The 21,722-nt window shown below is 36.2% G+C and overlaps 1 protein-coding gene across 6 annotated transcripts in view; it reads left to right on the top strand.

Moving 5' to 3' along the window:
- Positions 1 to 21,722, top strand: part of pde1ca (phosphodiesterase 1C, calmodulin-dependent a) — an 86,455-nt gene that overhangs the window by 43,956 nt on the left and 20,777 nt on the right. For all 6 annotated transcript variants that reach the window (XM_058765312.1, XM_058765310.1, XM_058765313.1 and 3 more), the window contains 2 exons: positions 15,456 to 15,569; positions 21,342 to 21,524. In XM_058765312.1, coding sequence (XP_058621295.1) covers positions 15,456 to 15,569; positions 21,342 to 21,524 — 297 coding nt within the window. The remainder of the gene's footprint in view (positions 1 to 15,455; positions 15,570 to 21,341; positions 21,525 to 21,722) is intronic.

Here is a 21,722-nt window from a genome sequence, read left to right as displayed (position 1 = left end):
ACCTGAAGCTTTGACTGACCTTCATACCGCAGTAACATTTGTGAGATATTGTGTCCCGGATTGGTGCTTAGCATTCGCTCGGTAAACAAGCTGCACTTTATTGCAAAGCTGCCAGCGCATTGTGTACGCCTGTGGCAGCGTGGATAAATGCTGTTTCGTGAAGAGACTCGAAGTTGCAAACATGATTTTCGTTATGCCACAGATGGTCACTTCAAATCAGCCCAAGTTGCCCCTTTTTGTAAGTGCCAGCTCCAAAATCTCTTTCCATCCCACTGTTTTTCAGCACAGCTGTTCGCAGATTTCATCACTTGCTTAAATTTAATAAAGCACAAGTCAAAGGATTTTGAAAGTACCTTATTCATACACTATGACACATGCTAATATTTCAGAGCATGAGAGTGAAACTGACAGACCGGGGAGGTCCATATCTGTTAGCATTCCCATTCATTATGGCTGGGTATCGATACACATTTCCAGATTTGATTTTGATTCACAAACCTTTTATTTGATTTTGACTTGATTCAATATTTGTTTAATTTTGTTTCATTGATTTTGATATGACTTGATACTAGTTTGATGCTGATCTGATTCATTTGAGTACATTTACAGATTTGACTTTATTTTGATTCATAAGCCATTGATTCAATTGAATACGATTTGATTTTTGACTTGATTTGATTTAATATTTGTTTAATTCTGATTCATTTGGGTGCATTTTCAGATTCAAATTGATTCTGATTAGCAAGTTTTGATTTAATTCAATATCGGTTTGGTTAAATTTTGTTTGGATTCATCTGATTAGTTTGGGTATATTTAAGGGACAATGCCCATTTTTCCATCTAAATTAAAGAAATTCTCTCATCTAATGCTGTAAAACTTCGAATTTGATATATTACAAAAATATTAATGAGTCAGTATTATTAAAAAAAAAAAAATTACGAATTTAAAAATCAACAACTAAAAGTTACATTTAATTTCTTGTGTAAAATGATGAGGTTGTTTAGAATTATTATAAAATTCTAAACTCTATAAACTCACATGTGACTCCCATGATGAATAACGAATATCGGTTTCTAGTTCTGAGTTTGTGTTTTGTTTGTTTAGAATGAATCAGTAGGACTGACTCAAATAAATCATTTGTTTTATACATTTTTACCCAGCCCTACTGTTCATGACTGGCACATGCAGTATTGGAAATATCACTGAAATCTTCATTTGTAACTTATTATTTCCTGTAGCTCAAATAGTAGAGCATGGCGCTAGCAACGCCAAGATCATGGGTTTGTTTCCCAGGGAAAGCAAGAGCTGATAAAATGTAAAAACTGTAACTTGAATGCAATGTAAGTCGCTTTGGATAAAAGCGTCTGCTAAATGCATAAATGTAAATGTAAAAATTATTTTAATGAACAAATAATTTCCAGAAATTGTAATGCTTTATTTGATACTGATGTGTCACAGTTTTAAGATGAAGAGGCGTGTGGTAGTGCTGAACGGCACTGGACTTTCCCTCTCTGATCCTCTCAGAGGGTCACGCATGTACAAACTACCATAATCTCTCCAGCCCCCTCCCCATGTGGATGTTTTCTGGATTAATCGAGGCAAAACCCATGTCAGCAAGTTAACAATTAGAAGTATTTCACTGGTTCTTATCTCATTTTCTCACAAATTCTCTGTTGATCATTTGCTGACATACCCATAATTCTTTGCACATATTTGCAGGTTTGGTATTTAGAGAACCTTGACCATTATTTTTTAGAGAATCGAGGTAAAACCCATGTCAGCAAGATAACATTTAGAAATATTTCATTGGTTCTTATCTCATTTTCTCACAAATTCTCCTCTGTTGATCATTCACTGACATACCCATAATTCTTTGTGCACTTTTGTAGGTTTAGTAATTAGACAGTCTTTCTTATCCATCTTCTTTTTTGTTGTTTATAGTCTATAAACTATATTTAACGTGCAAAGCTGACATCCCACTTCCATTTCCAAACCAATGAACAAATTGCAGACCAACAGCATTCAAGTCGCTTTATCACCTATTTTATATATTCCGATCACCTGCTTAATGCATTAATCTGTTCTAGTGCTTCATAAGAAAAGACACAGCACACTAAGTGTTTTACAAACAGAGTGAAAATAATGTCTGACAGATGGAGTGAATCTGATAAACTGAATTCTTTAATGATTGCACCACCCATTGTGTGCATAGCGAATGTGTGTGTGTGTGAATATAGTTTCTGCATGTGACTGGAGAGGATTAGTGCAGTCCTGTGATGTGCCGTATTGCGACGCTTTGAGTTAATGCACCGTAAGCCAGACATTTATCTCTGGAGGTTTGAGCCTGACTGTGACTGCTAGTTGTCCTTGTGCAGTTTAGAGTTACAAACCAATCCATTACAGACCTGACCACAGAAGTGACTATTAATAATGATTACAGTAATTAGTGGTGTTTGCTAAGGCAAGCATCGGTATCATTACTGCTCATACTTTGGCTAAGTGATTCAAACCAAACCCTGAACCTAATTATTAAGGGGATAGTTCACCCAAAAATGAGTCTTTACTCACTTGCATGTCGTTTCCAAACCTGTATGACTTTCTTTCTTCTGCAGAACACAAAAAAAAGATATTTTGAAGAACATTGGGGTCCGAACAACCCTTTGACTTTCATTGTATGGAGAAGAAAGTAAGTCAGAAATACAGGTTTGAAACAACATGAGGGTGTGTAAATGATGACAGAATCCTTATTTTTGGGTTATCCTTATTACTTTTCTACCATGTTTGATGTATCATTTCATTTCTGCCTGGTGGATGATAAAGCATGCAAAAGAAAAATTGCAGCCGTCATAGACCATGACACATGCGCATACTAATATTCCAAGGCGAGAAAGTGCAGCTGACTGGTGTGTGTTTTGTGCTTTAGTGTCAGTGTAAATTTTCAGGCCTGTTATAAACTAAACTTTAGATGACGACGTCATGTCCAGAGCCTAGTAATATCACTGGACATGCTTCGTATGGCACACACAGACAATGAGAGGTCATCAGAAGGACAGAGAAGAAGTCACTTTTTAAGTGTCTATCGAATTAAATTTAATAATAGCAAAAAAATGTTTTATATATTAATGGCCTAATTGTAGACATGTTTAAGTCGGTCTGAAAGGAGTTTATTGTTTCTTTTCTTCTACAGTACCTCATCATTCTCTCTTTGCTGTTCTTCTTTATCTTGTTTCTGGCTCTATTGATCAGTTTTTTACCTCCCTGACTGTGTTTTAGTGATGTAGAGGTCGGTCTGACCCTTCTGCTTTTGGGTAATACAGTGCAGAGACGACCAAATCTGTGACCAGAGATGTTTCTGTGGCCTTACACATTAGGAAACATTAGTGTACATTAGTAAAATAATTTTTTGTCTTGTAAATATCCTGTTTCACTAAGAAAATTGTCTACACATATTAATTTGCTGCACAACCTTTTTTTCAATTGTCAGAATGATGGAAAGCTTTTTGAACTCTGCATCAATGGTTTTAAAATAGATAAATGATATGTAAAGTTACATGTGTACATCTAATATGCAGCCTTTGTGATAATACTACAGTGCTTCTTATATGGCTCAACATGATATTATGAGGCTTTATTAGTGGATGTGCCAGGAATTTGTTGTTTATAATCCTGAATGATTAATCCGGGCAGATGTGAGTTCCTTCGGTTTTTTTGGTCGCTGGTTTACACATTTGTCAGAGTTCAGTTAGCGTAGCTATTGGAGCCACAGACATCATTTAAATCCTGTATGTGCAGGAGTAATTTTGCCAGAATCCAATTAGAGAACCGTTAAAAGGGATTACGGCGCACTTAGTCCTGCTCTCCCCAACCTGATTAAAGGGTTTATAGAGCTTTTACAGTGTTGTGCTTTACAGACAGGTTTAAACCCAATGAGCTTGAGAAGATCGGCCCAACATTGGTTTTTCTGCTTCATCCGCCACTGTTCTTTGGTTTTGGAAAGGCTTAACACACTGAACCTGTTGCTGACAGGTTCAGATCCATCTCTGGTCTGGTGAGCAGAGATTTATCTGTTAAACCTCTGAGATTAGAGAGGTCTGTACGTGTTTCTGAAACTAAGCCTATTTTGGGGACCGTTAAGATTGAAATGTGACATTATTTTGATCATGTTCTCAGAATATTCTCAGAGAAATGTGCTTTTCATTACTGTACTGCAGAAATTTAAATATATTATTTAAATTCTAAAGTAAGTTTTAGTAAAATTATAAGTATTAATCATGGTTGGGTTGTATTTGTATTGATTTTAATTTTTAAAATAATTTAAATAATGAACAAAATTCTTTAAACAGGATTTTCATTAGTTAGAATAAGAACTAATAAATATTAGATTTTTTACAGGACTGAGAATTTTAGTGGTGGAATGTGCTTAAATGTCATCAAATAATATGCAAAATAATATTTTCTTTATTCAAAATCATGTAGGAATTTCTTTTGGATTTTGGATGGTGAGATATGGTATTTATGCAAGAAACACAGTTTGAATCTGATTTCCTAATACTCTTCCCATCAAAAGATCCAAAAATAAATGAATTGTGTTTTGAGACCAATCCGGTTTAAAAGATTCTAAGGCTTATGGTTTGTTTATTTTGTTGAGTTTGATCTTTGGAGGTTGAGGAGATGTCACTGGAGAATATTATGTCATTGTTCTCAATCCAAGCGCTTTATTCGTCCCTATGGGACTCCGGTTGTGAGTCGGAATTAAAAACTATTGGGAAATCGGGGTGCTGACCCGTCTTCTTCCTTTCTGAAACCACATCCGGAGGATATTTAGGCACTGATTGTTTAGGACCTGATTACCAGCATATCCTTGTGGTCCAGTCCCCCACTATGCGGAAGGAAGGCATTTGGGCCCCCCGTGGATGCCACATATGTTTCAGGCTACATGTGCCAGTCGACTGACGCATCGCAAATCACCACGGTAACCTCCGCCGTGCCGGAACGTGGCGTTCAGCATCACAGGGTTTGAGCTCACCAGATCCGTCAAGTAAACAGTCCACTCAGCACAAACACGCTCATTCAGAGCCCCAGGAGAAAAAACTCACGACAGCAAACATGACTGTACAACCCCATCAACAACCTAACACTTCCTGCTATGTCACGCAGCCATATTGTTCTGTGCAAGATTGACAACTTTGCACAATCCTGCTCCAAGAAAACAGAATTCACAGGAGTGAAGTGAAGATTGCAATTCTCTGAGATTTTGTCGATTTTTTCTTTTTCGGCATTTTTTCTTCTAATGAGAACAAAGCTTGTTTATTTATATTTCTTTAAGCATGTCTTGAATTTTGTTTAGCAAGTCTATTTTTATTTGCAATTTATTATTATAGATTATTTATTTATTTAGCCTATATGTTTTCTCTATTTGGACATGCAAATATTTATTTGTTTGTTTGTTTCTCTTAAATATATCTTGCCAAGTATATTTAAAATTTTTCCTACATTTTCTCTATTTGGCAAAACATATTGTCAGTCCTGTGTCGTGTGTCGTGTGTTTCCCGCCCTCTTGTGTCCTTATATGGTCTTTTTCCTGTCCGTGTTTAGTTTGATTATGATTCTGTTCAGCTGTGTGTTTAATTATCCTGTGTATTTAGTTCCTGCCTGTTTAGTTCCTTTTCATCTGGTCTACTCGTTACGTTCCTGTGTATCTCAGGCCTGCCTTGTTTTACCCTGTTGGTTTGGCTTAAAGACTGTATTTTGAGTTATCCCACGTCTCCGTGTTCCTCGTTCCTCCCGCTGTGTGCACTGTGAAACATATCTTTTGTATTTCTTTCTTTCTTTCTGTCTCACTTTCTTTCTTTCTCTATCCATCCTCTATTCATTTATATTTTATTTATACATTTTTTCCACCATTTTGTCCAGCAAATCTATTTTTATTCTATTTTTTTTCTCTATGGCCAAGCATGTATCCATTTTATTTTATTTTATTATTTGATTTACTATATTTTAAATTTATGTTTTTGTCCATTTTGTCAAGCAAATGTCTTTCTTTCTGTCTTTTTTTTTCTTTCTTTCGCTCTCTCTTTCTTTCTTTCTCTATCCATCCTCTATTCATTTATATTTTATTTATATATTTTTTACACCATTTTGTCCAGCAAATCTATTTTTTTCTCTATGGCCCAGCATGTATCCATTTTATTTTATTTATCATATTATAAACTATTTTTAATTTATTTATATATTTTTGTCCATTTTGTCAAGCAAATGTCTTTTTTCTTTCTTTCTTTCTTTCTTTCTTTCTCTCTCTCTTTCTTTATGTCTCACTTTCTTTCTTTCTCTATCCATCCTCTATTCATTTATATTTTATTTATATATTTTTTACACCATTTTGTCCAGCAAATCAGTTTTTTTCTCTATGGCCAAGCATGTATCCATTTCATTTATTTTATATATTTTTGTCCATTTTGTCAAGCTAATGTCTTTCTTTCTTTTTCTTTCTTTCTCTGTCCTCTGTTTATCTTTATTCTATTTATTATTTTATCCAAAATTTTGTCAAACTGATTTTTATATTCTATTCAAATTTTTTATATTTATATAGTATATATTATTATGATGTACTTATTTTTTTATATACTTATATTATTAACATTCATTCAACTTAAAAAGTAGATCATAGTGAAAGCTTTGCCAAGGTCATGGGTTCGATTCCCAAGCCAGGGAATGTAAAAACCGATAAAAATGTATTCCTTGAGTGCAGCACATAACCAGTATTGTTGTTTGCAACATGCTAACGTCCAACTGCATTGAAATCCATTGTGAACTGATTTCTCTTCAAGCGTTATTTGTATAAAACACTAGAGTTACTTCATATGAAGAACACTCCAAATCGGTCAGATATGCGTGTCTATTTCAATTAAGAAGTCTGTAGACATTGAGGCAACACACAAGGTTTTGGAACAGAACCTCAATCTGACAGCCAGACTGTCAAAATAAACAGGGATTGTGCTTAGTGAGGGAAAAGTCTGCTAGTGCAATGATACAGGAACTCAAGCGAGACACGGACGTCCTGAATAAATCTCGTGTCCTCAGACGTCCAGAAGCTTTTGTGTATTTTCAAGAAGTCAGTAAAGTGTGATAATGGCTCAGATCTTCAATGACTCACCTTAAAACAGACCGTCCACTGACCTTCAGTGGAGAGAGAAAGATGGAAATCTCTCAGAGCGTGGAACGAAAGAGGGCATGTGTTGATTTTTGGGTAAGCGGTTTGTGTAAGTTAATGCATTTGATTGTGTTTGTGTGTGTTATACGTTAAAAGAAAGGGTAAAAGGTAGGAGACAAGATTAAAGGAAGGATTAAAAGTGACCTTGAAGTATCTCAGAGGTGAAAAAAGGCAGACAAGAAAGTCCAGACATCGTCATGTCTCTCCAGAGGTCTGTGTTTTAATAGTGTTCCCCTGTTCGTGCTGTGTCTTATACTCTACTGAGTGATCAGGTTGTTACGCCCTCGAGATCTGGAGCCTCGGCACAGACATAAAAGTCAATGGTGACAAAACCTCTGTTCCAAACACAAGTGAACAACACAATACTAAAATATATAACATAAATACATGTAGCACACATAAATATTGAATAAAATACAATTAAAAATAAATAAGATTAAGCAAATCTATCTATCTATCCAATGTTTTTATTGAAATGCTATCTAGGTAGGACGCTCACTAGTTTTTATAACAGAACTATAGAGTCTGGCTTAGATGTCTTTCTTCACAAGTTTGCAGTCTTAACCCCTTAGGCTGGAGTTTATCTGCTCTGCAAAAGTCAAACATTCATGATGAGTCATCGGCACACATGCTCATTAGGAGCCGCTAATGAACAGGAAGCCTAGTATGTGATACCACTGGTGGTCTGTTCGCACAACATAAACAGTATGTCTGTCAGACAAAATTTGACAGTGAATGAGCATCGAATAGAATGATATTTGCATACAAAGCTCGCCTTCGACCAGACACACATACTCTGTATAAATATGCAAATCCAGTCACGAATGCTTGGCTAATGCACTGCATACGTCTTGTTGTACATAACGACGTGCTTAACATGCGTTCTTGTGATACTGTCATGGTGACAAACCTCAGACCTCAAGGGGACAATAGAGTTTCCTTCATATGTCTGCGAATGTGGAGTTATTCATGTTTATAGAATGTTTATAATATCTAACCTAACTTTAAACTGTTGCTCTGACCTGTAGGTTACGATAATGCCTGCTAGATTTATTTTATTTTATTTTATGTTTCTCAATACCAATTTGATTGTTCCGTCATTGTTTAAATAATATTTATATTTAAATGTCATTGTTTAAATAATATTTATAATTTATATAATAATATTACAACCCGAATTCCGGAAATGTTGGGACATTTTTTAAATTTGAATAAAATGAAAACTAAAAGAATTTCAAATCACATGAGCCAGTATTTTATTCACAATAAAAACATAGATAACATAACAAATGTTTAAACTGAGAAATTTTACAATTTTATGCACAAAATGAGCTCATTTCAAATTTGATGCCTGCAACAGGTCTCAAAAGAGTTGGGACGGGGGCATGTTTACCATGGTGTAGCATCTCCTCTTCTTTTTAAAACAGTTTGAAGACGTCTGGGCATCAAGGTTATGAGTTTCTGGAGTTTTGGTGTTGGAATTTGGTCCCATTCTTTCCTGATATAGGTTTCCACCTGCTGAAGAGTTTGTGGTCGTCTTTGATGTATTTTTCGTTTAATGATGTGCCAAATGTTCAGATCTGGACTGCAGGCAGGCCAAATCAGCACCCAGACTCTTCTACTACGAAGCCATGCTGTTGTAATAGCTGCAGTATGTGGTTTTGCATTGTCCTGCTGAAATACACAAAGCCTTCCCTGAAATAGACGTCGTCTGGAGGGGAGCATATGTTGCTCTAAAACCTTTATATACCTTTCAGCATTCATGAATGAATGAATGAATGATGCATTTATATAGCACTTTTATTGTGTATTGTTGTACAGCCAAAGCACTTTACAATTATGTGGGGGGTCTCTCCTCAACCACCACCAGTGTGCAGCATCCACTTGGATGATGCGACGGCAGCCACAGGACAACGGCGCCAGTGCGCTCACCACACACCAGCTACAGGTGGAGAGGAGAGAGAATCATAGAGCCAATTCAGTGGATGGGGATTATTAGGAGGCCATGATTGACAAGGGCCAGTGACGGGAATTTGGCCAGGACACCCAGTTTACACCCCTACTCTTTACGAGAGGTACCATGGGATTTTTAATGACCACAGAGAGTCAGGACCTCGGTTTAACGTCTCATCCAAAAGACGGTGTTTTTTGACAGTATAGTGTCCTTGTCACTATACTGGGGCATTAGGACCCACACAGACCACAGGGTAAGCACCCCCTGCTGGCCTCACTAACACCTCTTCCAACAGCAACCTAGTTTTCCCAGGAGGTCTCCCATCCAGGTACTGACCAGGCTCAACCCTTCTTCGCTTCAGTAGGCAACCAGTCTTGGGCTGCAGGGTGATATGGCTGTGGATTCATAGTGCCTTCCAAAACATGCAAGCTGCCCATACCATATGCACTTTTGCACCCCCATATGATCAGAGATGCTGGCTTTTGAACTGAACGCTGATAACACGCTGGAAGGTCTCCCTCCTCTTTAGCCCGGAGGACACGGCATCCAACAAGAATGCCAAATTTGGACTCGTCTGACCATAGAACACTTTTCTACTTTGGAACAGTCCATTTTAAATGAGCCTTGGCCTACAGGACATGACAGCGCTTCTTTGGACCATGTTCACATATGGCTTCCTTTTTGCATGATAGAGCTTTAGTTGGCATCCGCAGATGGCACGGCGGATTGTGTTTACCGACAATGGTTTCTGGAAATATTCCTGGGCCCATTTAGTAATGTCAATGACAGAATCATGCTGATGAGTGATGCAGTGTTGTCTGAGGGCCCGAAGACCACAGGCATCCAACACAGGTCTTCGGCCTTGTCCCTTACACACAGAGATTTCTCCAGTTTCTCTGAATCTTTTGATGATGTTATGCACTGTAGATGATGAGATTTGCAAAGCCTTTGCAATTTGACGTTGAGGAATGTTGTTTTTAAAGTATTCCACAATCTTTTTATGCACTCTTTCACAGATTGGACAGCCTCTGCCCATCTTTACTTCTGAGAGACTAAGACATCCCTTTTAGTTGTGGCCTAATGGTTAGAGAGTTGGACTCGTAACCCAAAGGTTGCGGGTTCGAGTCTCAGGTCCAGCAGGAATTGTAGGTGGGGGGAGTGAATTTACAGCGCTCTCTTCCACTTTCAATACCACGACTGAGGTGCCCTTGAGCAAGGCACCAAATCCCCAACTGCTCCCCATGCGCCGCAGCGTATATGGCTACCCACTGCTCCGGGTGTATGTTCACGGTTTGTATGTGTGTTCACTGCTGTGTGTGTGCACTTGGATTGGTTGAATGCACAGCACAAATTCCGAGTATGGGTCGCTTTCACTTTCATAGCTAATCATGTTACAGACCTGATGTCTGTAAACCCCATCTCATTTAAACCCCCTGTAAATCTCATTTAAACCCCATGTAGATAACTTGGTAAAAAAAGATGAGAGTTTTTATTACAGAAATAAGGCTTGTTTTAATTTAAAAGTAAGAAAGGAACTTGTTGCTGCTACTTTTTTGTCTGTTGTAGACTATGGAGATATTCTTTATATGCATGCAGCAAAGTCTGTATTACGCTCACTGGATTCGGTTTACCATTCTGCCCTACGCTTTGTCATTAAGGCTGAGTATTCTACACATCACTGTAGTTTATATAGTTTATCAGGTTGGCCTCCACTCTCAATTCGTAGACAGCATCACTGGCTTATCTTTATTTATAAGGCAGTGATAGGATTATTGCCCTCTTATTTATCAGTTTCTCTTTTGTAGAAAACAGTAGGTACAATCTTAGGTCTAAAACAGCATTCTTTTTACTATACCTGTTGTAAAATCTGAATTTGGTAAAATTGCTTTCCGTTACAATGCCCCTTCAACTTGGAATGCTTTGCAGAAACAGTTGAAGTTAAGAACTTTTATTACACTTAATGATTTTAAATCATATATCACAGAAACCTTCAGCTATAAGTGTGATTGTATATAGGTTACTGTTTTGTTTTTGCCTGTGGCTTTTTTATACTGCTTGTTGAATGATGTCTTGGTTATGATGTTATATTTTGTTTGTTGTTGTATTTAATTTGTTTTTGTTAGGTGTTGTGGTATGGTTTTTGTAGTGTTGCTATGTCATTATGTAATGTGGTATGTTTTGTTTGTTGTTGATGAGGTTTCTTTTTTTCCAAATGTATTTTATTTAAATTTTAAGTGTTGCCTTTCTTGGCCAGGGATCATTTGCAAAAGAGACTTTAGTCTCAATATGACCTCCCCTGGTTAAATAAAGGAATAAATAAATAAATGTCAATTTAACTTAATTAGTTTCTAGATGTTCTCCCAGCTGAACTTTTCAAAATGTCATGCTTTTTCAGCCGTTTGTTGCCCCCGTGCCAACTTTTTTGAGAGTAGCAGGCATCAAATTTGAAATGAGCTCATTTAGTGGATAAAAGTGTAAAATTTCTCCATTTAAACATTTATGTTCTCTATATGTTCTATTGTGAATAAAATATTGGCTTATGTTATTTGAAAGTCTTTTAGTTTTCATTTTATTCAAATTTAAAAAACGTTTAAATTTGAATTTAAAAAACAACAATAATAATAATAATAATTAATTATAATAATAATAAAGTATGAATATTTACCCAAGCCTGATAATTAAGTTTACATAAAATAAAAAAATCTAATAAAATCAGTGTGAAATTGTCATACTATTATAGTATACGCAAATTATAGAAAATGTTTTGTTGGGTGCACAAGGTATACTGACATCATAATCCATCCTTATCAACAGCACATGCCGTTTTAAGAAAAAACACACACACACACAATCAATAAAAGCAGTCCATTTTGAGCCCTGTCAGTTAGATTAAAAGTGAATTTCCCTGTAGAATTCAGCTCGAGGAAATTGCAGCATGTTGATGCATTACGGCTTGACCACTTCCTGTTCACAGACATTACCGAGCTCAGCAATCACGACTAAAACACATTTACATTCCTCAATTCTTTCAGCCCACAAGACCTTTATTTGAAACATGCTGTCTAAATCCAATCCCAATCTGAAACGGAAGGCGTGATTTAATGGTCTAATCATAAGCATTTAATCTGGCTCTTTCTCTGTATTAGAAAGGTCATACATTGTGCAGTGGTGGCCGAGTGGATGCGCACGTCTAAAGAATTTTTGCTCTTATCATTTCTGCTCTGGACAAATTCTAGGAAGTACTAATCCTCTAATGGGATGGCATTGACTTGCGGCATCGATTGCGTTTGTCTGAAGGAGGGGATTCCTTGGGGACGCCAGCAGAATGTGTTTCTGCTCCGCTTCGCCTGTTTTGATAACATTGTTCAAACAGCGTGTCCTCGACCCTGCTTCCGACGTCACGCTTTTCAGTTGAACGAGAGCACTTCATTCAAATAACACAGCTGCTGACCACTTGAAGATAGAGGACAAGAGATAATTGAGAGGAGAGTCACAAGTTGTCATTTTTTGTTGAAATGGACTAAACGTGCAGCTACTTCCAAACTGATCACTTTCAAGATTTGTTCTTATTTTTTATAATTCCATTTTTTATTATCAGTATCATGGCTATGCCACAGAACTGTTATTTTATTTTATCTCATTTCTCAATGGTAATTTTCCCTAATTCTCAATTAATAAAGACTGCTTCAATGTAATTATCAATATTTTAAAATAAAATTGATTCAGTTTATCAAGACACGGTTTACTTGCAAAAAGATTTTTGGACATGTACGATGGTATCACCATGTTTTTAGGAGGGCATTTACAGTCGGACCACACTATTTTTCTGAAATAAATCAAAGTTTGAACAGAACTGTGAATTTAAACGGATAGTCCACCCAAAAATTTAAATTCTGTCATCACTTACTCACCCTCATATGGAAGCCTGTTTCCGCCACTGAATAAAAAAATAAAAAAGGTAATTGCGATTTTCTATCTCACAATTTTTTTTTTTTCTCACAATTGTGTTAACATCTTGTAATTCTGAATTTTTTTCTCAGAATTGCTGGATACAAACTCACAATTATGACTTTTTTCCCAGAATTCTGAGATATGAACTCGCAATTCTGAGAACATATCAATCTTTTTCTCCTCAGAACTGGACTTTATAACTTGCGAGTTTATATCTCACAATTCTGAGGAAAAAAAGTCAGAATTGTGATCTTATTTCTAGCAAGTGCGAATTTATATCCTGCAATTGTGACTTTCTACCTTACAATTCTGAGGAAAAAAAAAGTCACCGCGCTATTTTGAAAAATGTTTATTACCAGTTTTGGTTCCAATTAACTTGTATTTTTTGTCCATACATTGAAAGTTAGTGGGAACTGAAACAGCTCAAACCAGCATTCTCCTAAATGTGCTTTTGGAATATCTTATATTTTGCAAAATATCTTTTTACGTTTGCTCAGTAGACTGACTGTGACATGATTTCACTCTGCCTCATCCCTGCATGCTGCTCTGGCTCGCTCAGTCCAGTCATTTGGGATGGGAATTGGGTCAAATGTGTTTCCTGTGTTCTCCATTCATGCAAACACGCACCTCATCGCCCAGACCCATGCAGAAAAATCTCTCTGCTGCACACACCTGGGACATTTGGCCTTTTGATTTGGCCCTCTCTCCACATGACTGAAGATCGTAGTTCACTTCAGAGATGTGTGGCTCATAAACAAAACAGTGAATGCAGTCTGTTCACTGAATTATAGCCATAGTGCCTGAGACTTGATGCTGCTAATATTTGGGGGGGCACCAATGGGAAGCCAAAGAAAAAAAATGCTTCTTAAATTTTAAAAGGGGAGAAGAAGACTGTCACAAGGTAAGCTTGGTGACAGACAAGAAATTACATGGACTTGATACACATGCACACGTCATTACTTGATTATGCCAGCATTTACCATCTTTTAAATCATCATGGTGTTGTGTAATTGTTTTGCCTGTTTCAAATGAGTATGATACCATGTTGTTCTTGTTTTTTTTTTTGGCCAACATTTTGTTCAATCAGTTATTCTTTTTAAACAAACGTCACACAGTTTAATTTCAGTCAGAATTACCTTTATTTCTGGTGAGAATTTCCCCAAAACCTTTTTGTTTTGGCTGTTGGCCTTCCATTCTCATGCTGTACCATCAAACAGACCATGTAGATCAAACTGGTTTTTATAGCATTAGCATGCCCCTTATTGGACTGAACCATTGGTGTTTTTTTCTGGGGGAAGGGGGGAATAGCAGCTGAACAATTCTTTACTTTTACTTTTCTTTTCCTTTTTCATTTTTATGTAGTGTGTTTAAGCACCCATGGGTTTACACAGATTGTTATTTGTGTATGTGTGTAATGTTTCATTATTTTCTTTTTTTTCTGTGTATAATGTATGGACCCTGTTTGTTCATTTGGTACAGTCTGAAGAGGGAGCTAGCCAAAGGAGAGACCCTGTTGCAAATTGGACCAAAGTATTTGGTGTAGCCTTTCTTTGCACATTGTTGCTGTTTTGTACAGTTGTTGTTTTTTTTTTTTTTTTTTTTTTTTTTGTATTTCAGTATGTGACTATGTAATTTTCTTCCCTACCTCACGGTAATAAACCACCTTTTTGGGATCCACCAAAACGTCTGACCAGCTTGATTGTAATTATTCCCTCTGACCACTGGGCCATCTCTTACAAGGACATTAAACTAAGACAAAGCAGGTGTCTCACTGCAAAGCTATTAAGACTGGAACTACGTTTATTATAATACACATTCAGTCTGTTCAGATAACAGCTGAACACTTTGTCAAAATCAACACAGAATGCATCAGTTTATTTCTCAGTAGTAAAAAGAATCTGGAGACGGTCAGCAAAATAGAGCGCTTTTATCATCTTTAGCAATAAAGATGATGGATGAATCTATTCACTTTGTGTAAAATGTATTTGGCAGCCACAAACCACCCTGCAAATGTACAGCACACATATCGGGCTTCAAACTCACTTTTAAAGAAAACTTGCCTCAAACAACTTCTGCTTTAAGCAATTGTTTTGCCTTCGAAAATGCAAAAGTTTGTTTGTATTTGGTGACTTGAACGTGTCAGAATTGAATCCACAGCAAGACTTGGTTGGAATCTATTTTTTATTTTATTTTTTATTTTATATTTTATTTATTTTGATATTTTTTTCCGCTTATCTCCACTGTCCTATTTATTAAAGACAATTAAATCCAGGCCATTAAATTCAAAAACAACTTTTTCCTAATCAAATTCTGTTTTTTTTTTTTTTCTTTTCATTTCAGGCTGAGATGTTTAGTGAAACAGTTGGAGAGAGGTGAGGCTTCTGTTGTCGACTTGAAGAAAAACCTAGAATATGCTGCATCTGTTTTGGAATCTGTCTACATTGAAGAAACAAGGTGAGCACAACACATGCATTGTGAATTTCTCTTAGTCTTTTTCTTTTGGTAAATATTAAATCAACAAGTTTGGGGTTAGAGGTATGTGTTGTTTCTAGAGTGTGTTTAATCTCTAAAGCTGCTCTTAAACCTTTGTTTGAAATAAAAATGCAAATGGAAGAGGGATTGCACGTGTTCTGTAATGCTATCTCCTCACTGCATGAGAGCCTTCAGCATTTGATGTGTTTTTATTCAGTTGTTTAGACAGAAATGGAAACATTGGCAACCATCTGAGAGGAAAATGTGCCATGCATCAAATGAAATGCAAAGTTTCCATCATTATGTTTTTCCAAACCTATTTGATTTACTTTTAAAAAACACAAAAGGAACATTTTTGCTGAATGTCCCTATTTTGTTATTCTTTTTTATGCACTTGTAATGAATAGGGACTGGAGCTTTCAGGCTTCCAAATGGAGTATCATAATTATAGTCCATACAAGTTTGTGGCACACAAATATTGTGTTTCCCATATCATAACTTTATAAAAAAGTAGAACAAATTAATTAACAGAAAGTCTTGATATCCTCCCTCACTCTTTTCAGCATGTTCATAAGAGTTCATGAGAGAAATAGCAATGCTTTTTTGAAAGAACCACTGTAAAAAGTGATAAGTTGACTTAACTTAAAAAAAATTTAGGAAACCTATGGAAGCAGAATAATGACAATAGTTTTTGAAACATAAAGCATGCTGAATTCCACAAATCGAAAAAAAGATGCATTGCAATTAACAGTGCTTGCATTTTAATGCCATGTATTTCCAGGGCTTGCATTTTTAGGTCCTGAAATTTAACATAGTTGTTTATTTAAGCTGTGAATATTTCAATTCAAAATATTTCACACACATTTTCATAATTAAAAATTCGATAATTCATATTCACCTTCCAGAATTCACTTCCAAAATATTCAATCAGTTTAAAAATACGATTTATAATATTCGACAGGCAAATTTCGGTCACTTTATTTCACTTTCCAGATTCGCTGCCACAAATTCAGTGGTTAAAATTCGGCAGAAAATTCAGCGTTGCACATCCGGGAACCGCTGGAATAGCAGTAGAGCACCGATGCATGATCTCCAGCTGATGTCAGCCGCTCACCAGCAGGTGGCGCAAGCGGCTGTTGATGAAGGCCATATGTGGATCAAGTCATTCATTTGCAAAAACTGATTTACAGAAATGGAGCAAGTGCTAAGTAGAAGTTTTGATTATCAGGGCCAGTATAAACATGTGGAAACGCTGATTGTGTGTATGTTTAATTCAACATCTTCGCTGTTTCCCGTAGCCTACATGCAATCAGCTTTCTCTGCCACAAAGGAGATTATAATGCTCTTTTACCCAATGCTGAAGTACAGAACTAACATTACATCTGAGGAAGACATATGTTGCTTTCGGTTGCTTAGTTTCTGTAACTTTGTATCATGGCTTGTGTGACGCTGTGCTGTAATACTGGGGTTCCCCTCATCCGTCACACTCCAGGATGCCCCAACGACGCGTAACGTGCCTCAGTGAACTAATACAGTGATATAAGACCTCAGATCTCAGAATACACTTTATTGATGATTATGCAAACTATATACAGGCAAGCAAATGAGGTCAGAAGAACGCAACGCGCTGCATTTTCGTTGCTTTCCCTTACCACTGATCTATAGAGTCGACAGTCCTACAAAGATATCAATACCATGATTAGTTTTAACAGTAAGCAACCGCTTTATATCGACATAAAAAATTAGTTCAAAACCGCCTAGGTGTATTGTTGCTGCAAATGTAAACGCGCTATCGCACCCAAGGGGCCATCTGACAATTCCACCGACTGGGTTAAACCGTCCAATGTATTTAAATTAAAATTACTTTTAACATTTAAAATAACACACTGTCAAATTGTAAAGCTTGTATTGCTCATATGATTTACTACAGATTAGATTTTGACAATACCTCCCTTTATATATATATGTACAGTACACAATTATTTACTTATAAAAGATCCCTGGAAAGGTTTTCCAATGGTTGTAATATGTTGCTAGATACAAAACTGACTTACTACAGGTTAGATTTTGCCAATATCTCCCTTACGGTATGTACAGTACACAAATATATTTTAAAAAAAACTACAGTAATTCACCAAAAGGGTTTTTCATGTTCCACAGGTTGTAGTAAGTTGTGAAATTTTGCCAGTATCTCCCTTACTGTATGTACAATTCACAGTTGACCTATCGGTAAGCCCCGCCCCCCTTAGTTACTGTTGCTCCCTCAGACAAACAAACGTTGCTCACTGTCTTACAATGACAGCTACAGTGTGAAAACCATGTCCCACAATGTTTTTGCACAATTTTGGACACAAAAGGCCACCAAATGGGAATTAATATTCAATGGAGGGATTTAGAAAATATTTAAAAATAAATACGGTGGGTAACTCGAAGGAGGGTTTGCGTTAGCTAGTTTTAGCCAGAGATACCTTGCTAAAGCACAAGATAACATTAACGTTCTGCTTGATCATATGAAAATTGTAACTTAATGAGTGTATGACAACCAGAAAATGAACGTTTTTGTCTGAATTTATTTAAGAAAAAAAAATTACAGTAATTTCTTAAGAATAATTATATACTGTATGTACAGTGAGGAAGATGTTGGCAACATTTCAACTGTAGTAAGTCAGTCTGGTCACTAGTAACATTTTGGTGAATTACTGTAATTGTTTTTTCTTAAAAATATTTGTGTAGTGTACATACTTAGGGAAATTATTGTCTAAGGCGAGTTATTGGCAATATATATTTAGTCAGTTTGACTAAACATTAATTTGAATAAATTATTGGAATTTAATAATTACATTTAAATAATTTAATAAATTATTACTTCGTTTTGTACTGTGAGGTAAATTTGCAGACGGTCCCTAAAGCAGCCTAGGCGAATATCAAACCTAAAACTATAGCGCTTGGTTTTCTATGGGAGAAAAAATGGTTTGCTTGTGGTCTCATATTCTGGGTTCATCTGCTTAAATGTACGTAATATACAATAATATATTTTATTAATTAGATGCTGAAGTTAATCATTTATTATCACTGAGGCAACAAACCACCTTAAGTGTTTTCTTTATGGGAAATGTTTAATGTGCGCGTTCATATCCTCATCTGTTTGCATCATCAGTAAGATCTGAGTTTGGTCTTTTAATAGGCTTGTTGGAGATGAGCAAAATCTGCGCAGAACCGATCACCGCGAGATGCATGCCTGATATCTTGATGCCAATCTGATTTCATGTGATTGTGTATTTAAATTATGCTTGAATATTCCCAAACACTATGACTGTGCGATCTCTGTGTGAGATATGTGATTGTTGTCATATTTCTATAATTTTCTACATGTTTATATTAAAGTAGAAATGGATGATAAATATGCCTTTCATATTAAATAGCAAGCACTTTGAGTGTCTTGTTCATCATATTTATATTTATATAAAAGCAACAGAACTGAAATTATATCACATTTATTAGCAGCACAGCACATGAGTGAGAATAATGCAATATCCGCCTTTGATCTCGTAGGTATCTGTTCCACTTCGAGAGCTCAGAACTGTCCATCTTGACTGCGCTTATTTCACTCCTCCCCTCACTGCAGCCGCCTACATTTCAGGCGAGGCGCATCTCAAACAAGTCTAATAGCTGTTATTGTGTTAGTGCACTACTGAGCCACGTAATGTGTTTTCTTTAACCGATTTCTGAGAGGAAACAGCGTGAAACCTTGCACGTTCGTTCATATTCTACATCTGCTTAACTGTCCATTTAGTTCGCATAATCATCAATAAAGTGTATTCTGAGATCTGAGGTCTTATATCACTGTATTAGTTCACTGAGGCGCGTTACGCGTCGTTGGGGAATCCTGGAGTGTGACGGATGAGGGGAACCCCAGTATTACAGCACAGCATCACACAAGCCATGATACAAAGTTACAGAAACTAAGCAACCGAAAGCAATATATGTCTTCCTCAGATGTAATGTTAGTTCTGTACTTCAGCATTGGGTGAAAGAGCATTATAATCTCCTTTATGGTAGAGAAAGCTGCTTGCATGTAGCGAAGCGAAGATGTTGAATTAAACATACACACAATCAGCGTTTCCACATGTTTATACTGGCCCAGATAATCAAAACTTCTACTTAGCGCTTGCTCCATTTCTGCAAATCAGTTTTTGTAAAAGAATGACTTGATCCACATATGGCCTTCATCAACAGCCGCTTGCGCCACCTGCTGGTGAGCGGCTGACATCAGCTGGAGATCATGCATCGGTGCTCTACTGCTATTCCAGCGGTTCCCGGATGTGCAACGCTGAATTTTCTGTCGAATTTTAACCACTGAATTTGTGGCAGCGAATCTGGAAAGTGAAATAAAGTGACCGAAATTTGCCTGTCGAATATTATAAATCGTATTTTTAAACAGATTGAATATTTTGGAAGTGAATTCTGGAAGGGGAATAAGAACACATTATGAAAATGTGTGTGAAATATTTTGAATTGAAATATTCACAGCTTAAATAAACAACTGTGTTAAATTTCAGGACCTAAAAATGCAAGCCCTGGAAATACAAGGCATTAAAATGCAAGCACTGTTAATTGCAATGCATCTTTTTTTCGATTTGTGGAATTCAGCATGCTTTATGTTTCAAAAACTATTGTCATTATTCTGCTTCCATAGAAACCCGTTGCCTTAAAATTATTAAGTAAATAATAATTTTAAAAAAAAGTTAAATGAACTTGACAATTCACTTAACTTATTTTTTAATTATCATTTACTTAAAAAATTTAAGGCAACGGGTTTCCTCAATTTTTAAGTTAAAAGTTAAGTCAACTTATCACTTTTTACAGTGAATTTGATTCTGTTCACAAAACCAGTTTCAGTGATTCATTCATGAATCAGATTAATTGAGTTCTTATGATCTCACAGCACCATGTGACATATGACAAAAAAAGACATAATTATGAGAAGTCTAAATTCTGAAATACTAAGTCATAATTATGAGAAACTAATTTATTTGTCATAATTGACTCATAATTTTGACTCGTCATATAATTATGACTAACTCATACTTTTAACTTTTTTGTCATAAATATGAGTTAGTATGTCAGTTACAATTTAGTCACAATTATGAGTCAATTTTAACTTATTGTCATAGTTATGACGTCATAACTTTTTTTTTGTATCAGAATTATAATTTTGTGTGTCAAAAGTGTCACTTTTGATTTATAATTTTGTCTTTTATTTCATTATTACATCATAATTTGGACTTTTTTGTATCAGAATTATCATTAAGTATGTCAGCTGTCACAGTTATGACTTTTTACCTCTTCATTTTGACTTAATTATCAGTATATCAATTTTGACTTTGGCACAATTATGACTTTATCATAATTTTGACTTGAGTCATAATTAGAATTTTGACCTTTTCTGTCACAGTTACAATTTTTATCTTAGAATTATGATATTGTCAATTATGATTTGTCAAAGTGTGAATTTTTGTGGTGGAGATGGTTTTCCATATGTTTAGGTGATCAGACATGTTAGTTTGTATTTCCATTGTCTTTGAAGTGGAATAGTATATTTTTATCTTCTTCTTTCCATCACTTTTGCTCAGAGGCGTTTTGGCTGAAATTTCATCTGACGTGATCGAAAGTGACATGACTTACCCATTTAGTGTCTTCAGACCGCAATCGTGTCTTATATGTGTGTGTGTGTGTGTGCATTTGTTCCTGCAGGCGGTTGGTGGATACAGAAGATGAGCTCAGTGACATCCAGTCCGACTCTGTTCCCTCAGAAGTGCGCGACTGGCTGGCTTCAACTTTCACACGTCAGATGGGGCTGATGTTGAGACGGTCGGAGGAGAAGCCACGATTTCGCAGCATCGTGCACGCGGTGCAAGCAGGGATATTTGTGGAAAGGTGTGTGAGGGTTTTTCCAAAGCTAACGGTATAAAGTAAACTAATTTAAACCCTATAGGCATCCCACAGGTAATAGATGGAAACCTTCAAAGAACTGATAAAGAGCTGATACATTTTAAGCAGGGCCTGACTCATGGATCGATCAGGGCTGACCTGTGACCCTGCTGTGCATTTCCTGTCTAGTCTCATATTTCCAGC

Source organism: Onychostoma macrolepis, chromosome 24, assembly GCF_012432095.1.
Source record: "Onychostoma macrolepis isolate SWU-2019 chromosome 24, ASM1243209v1, whole genome shotgun sequence".
In the NCBI taxonomy this organism is placed as follows: domain Eukaryota; kingdom Metazoa; phylum Chordata; class Actinopteri; order Cypriniformes; family Cyprinidae; genus Onychostoma; species Onychostoma macrolepis.
Note: the sequence above shows the minus strand (reverse complement) of the source record. Positions and strands in the feature narration are given on the sequence as shown.